This window comes from Helianthus annuus, chromosome 15, assembly GCF_002127325.2.
Source record: "Helianthus annuus cultivar XRQ/B chromosome 15, HanXRQr2.0-SUNRISE, whole genome shotgun sequence".
Lineage (NCBI taxonomy): Eukaryota > Viridiplantae > Streptophyta > Magnoliopsida > Asterales > Asteraceae > Helianthus > Helianthus annuus.
In genome coordinates this window covers 164,942,622-164,945,810 of record NC_035447.2, presented here as the reverse complement: position 1 = coordinate 164,945,810, position 3,189 = coordinate 164,942,622, and the positions used below count along the sequence as shown (strand labels likewise).

The 3,189-nt window shown below is 42.0% G+C and overlaps 2 protein-coding genes across 2 annotated transcripts; one reads left to right on the top strand and one right to left on the bottom strand.

Moving 5' to 3' along the window:
* The first annotated feature begins 424 nt into the window (after positions 1-424).
* Positions 425-907, top strand: LOC110914525. Its single transcript, XM_022159315.1, has one exon. The coding sequence runs from the start codon at positions 425-427 to the stop codon at positions 905-907; it is 483 nt and encodes a 160-aa protein (XP_022015007.1).
* A 1,229-nt stretch (positions 908-2,136) lies between these two features.
* LOC110914524 lies at positions 2,137-3,189 on the bottom strand. Its single transcript, XM_022159314.1, has one exon. It carries the CDS (start codon positions 3,187-3,189, stop codon positions 2,137-2,139), a length of 1,053 nt encoding a protein of 350 aa, XP_022015006.1.

Here is a 3,189-nt window from a genome sequence, read left to right as displayed (position 1 = left end):
TGCTTTGATTCTCCCACTCGTTCCCGCATTCCAAAGAAAGCGCCGCATACGCTTTTCTAACTCCTTGGTAACACGAGCCGGGATCATGAAAACGGAAGCCCAATATAAATGCATGGCTGAAAGAACAGAGTTAACTAGCTGCAACCTACCCGCAAACGAGAGAGTCTTTGTCATCCAGTTATCAATTTTCTTCTCCATACGATCCACCAGCAACTTACAATCTTTTGCCATTAACCTCGTGGTAATCAACGGCACACCAAGATACCGAACAGGCAAAGTACCTTCCTGAAACGGCATAATGTTGAGAATATGCTGCCTAACCTGCTGACTAACATTACAGAAAAAAACCGTACTCTTTGCAGGGCTCGGAACTAGTCCCGAGATATTAGTGAATAACTCCAACACCTCCTTGATGTGGTTAATTATGAGGGGTAAACTGCTTACTCAAGATAAGATTTTGCAATGGGGGATAGAGCGAAGAAAGAATATGAATATGATGTGCTGCATGTTATGTTATCAGAATAATGATTCTCACAGTCATTTGTTTTTTGAGTGCCCTTTCTCGGCTCAGGTTTGGATATCGGTCAGACAGAAGGTTGATATGGTTTCTGTTCAGCCTAAGTGGACAGATATTATAGATTGGTTATTGCCACGGGCTAGGTCGAGGTCGGTGGCTAACTATGCGGCTCGTCTTCTGGTTGCGGCTAGTGCTTACATTATTTGGCAGGAGCGTAATGCGAGAATTTTTAAGAATCAAATGAGACCACCGGAAGTGATAAGTGAAGTCATTCTCAATACGGTTCGGTACAAACTCATGGGTGCGAAGCTGCGAAAGACTGCTAAGGTGCAACGGTGGCTTGGGGAATGGAAGATCGGCTCAAACACAATCAGTGATGACGGTGGCTAGTGTGTTTTAAAGTTGTGTTTGTGTTTGTGTTTTGTTTTCCTAGGTTGGTTGGCTAGGTGTTTTCTTTTGATTGTATCTGTTTTGTTTTGATGTACTTTCATGAGGTATGCCTCATGTTAGAACTAGTGTAGGCTTCTCTACACTACTTGGTTTTTTCGTTGTGAATATATAGAATCACCGGGGTAACCCTTTACCCAAAAAAAACTCCAACACCTCCTTGATTCTGTTAACCGGAGAGACACTCCCATGAACAAAAATAAACAAATCATCAGCGAAAGAGACATTAATAATTTTCTGCTTCACACATTTTGCATGATACTTGAATGTTGTGCTTGAACGAGCATTATGTTGAAGGAGTAAAGTGAGCACCTCCATGACAAGAGTGAACAAATAAGGAGACATTGGATCTCCTTGACGAAGCCCCCTTCTCCCCTTAAAAAACCCATGGAGATTACCGTTTATACTCAATGAATAGGTAGCCGTGGTAACACACGCCATAATCCAGTTCACCATCTTTCTATGCAAACCAAACTGACAAAGAATCTGTTCTAGAAACGACCAACTAACAGTGTCATACGCCTTTTGAATGTCAATTTTGAATGCACACCTTGGCGGGCCTTTGTTTAGATGGTAGTTATGCATCAGTTCTTGCGTCAAGAGGATATTATCCGAAATCCTCCTACCAGGCACAAACGCCGATTGATTAATACTAACTAGGGTCTCCAAACACCCCTTTAATCTCTCCGTTATAATTTTACTTATACATTTGTAGAGAACATTGCAACAAGAGATTGGACGGTAATCCAAAACCGAATCCGGGGTATCAACTTTAGGGATTAGAGCCAAAATTGTATGATTCAATTGCTTCAGAATTTTACCGTTCTCAAAGAATTCCAGAATCGCTTTTGTGACCTCAGCCCCCACAATATCCCATGCATGCTTGAAAAAGGCAGACGTGTAACCATCCGGTCCCGGAGCTTTGTTTTCACCAATACTGAACATAGCCTTTTTAATTTCTTCTGGAGTAACCTGTCTGACCATGTTGCTTGCCGCTTCCGGACCAAGCGTATTAACACAAACCTCCGACAAGTCAATACGAGCAACTTGATCCTCCATTCCTAAGAAACCCGCGTAATGATTTACTAACGCTTCCGAAGCCGCATCCCCTTCATATCGGGTTCCAGCCACATCCCGAATACAATGAATCTTGTTTCTAGCATTTCTACATTTCAGGCTATTATGAAAAAAGCTGTATTCGAATCCCCAGTACAAAGCCACTCAACCTTTGATTTTTGCTTCAAGAAACATTCTTCATCATACGCTGCAATCTGGAACTCCTTTAGGCACTCCGATTCGTTCATACGAAGCTCCACATCAAGAGGGTTCTTGTCTAGCAGGCATTGGATCTCATCAAGCTTTTTACGCAGCTCACTCACCTTTAAGTGTAAATTCCCTTGTTGGTTCAGGATTTTCCTAAGACCTGGCTTCAAGTTTTTTAACTTAGAGGTAACCGAGAACATAGAAATCCCATCAACCATCTTCACCCATTCTCGCTCGACACAAATTCTGAACTCCGGTTTAGAAGTAATAAAATTCGCGAACTTGAACGGTTTCGGCTTAGACCCTTTAGGCACATTTGTAAGCTTTAAAATGCAAGGAGTGTGGTCCGAGACCCGATACGCATGGTACAGAACATAGGCATCAGGAAACATGTCTAAACCCTTAACATTACACATGACCCTATCAATCTTACGAAGTAAACCAATACCCTCCTTCGGCTTCTGGTTCCAAGTGTATTGCATACCATGACCCTTCACATCAAACAGGTCCGAGTTCTTGACACATTCATAAAATTCACGCATTCCAATAGTTTGACTCGACGTACCAAACAGTGAATCCTCCATATAAAGCGCCGAGTTAAAATCGCCCATGACAAACCAAGGCTTATCCGTACACAATATTGCATGCCCAGCTAAGTTCTCCCAAAGAGCCCTACGGTCTTGATACTTATTTTTTGCATAAACAAAAGACCCGAAGACACTAGTGTTATCAGTTTTAGACCATAATTGCGCATGAATAACTTGATCAGATTGAGACAAAATCATAACATCCACAATATCACTATTCCATCCTAGGATAATTCTCGTACCCCGATCACAAAGACCCCCATTAGACGTCCAACTCCAATTTCTGAACACCTTGTTACAAACTTTATCCAGATTAGCAACCTCCACATGCGATTCAAGAATAGCACAAACAGACACCTTATTTTCCGACAGCAT

Coding starts and splice junctions, on each gene's coding strand:
- LOC110914524 (XM_022159314.1), bottom strand. CDS start 3,189: ATGCTGTCGGAAAATAAGGTGTCTGTTTGTGCTATTCTTGAATCGCAT.
- LOC110914525 (XM_022159315.1), top strand. CDS start 425: ATGAGGGGTAAACTGCTTACTCAAGATAAGATTTTGCAATGGGGGATA.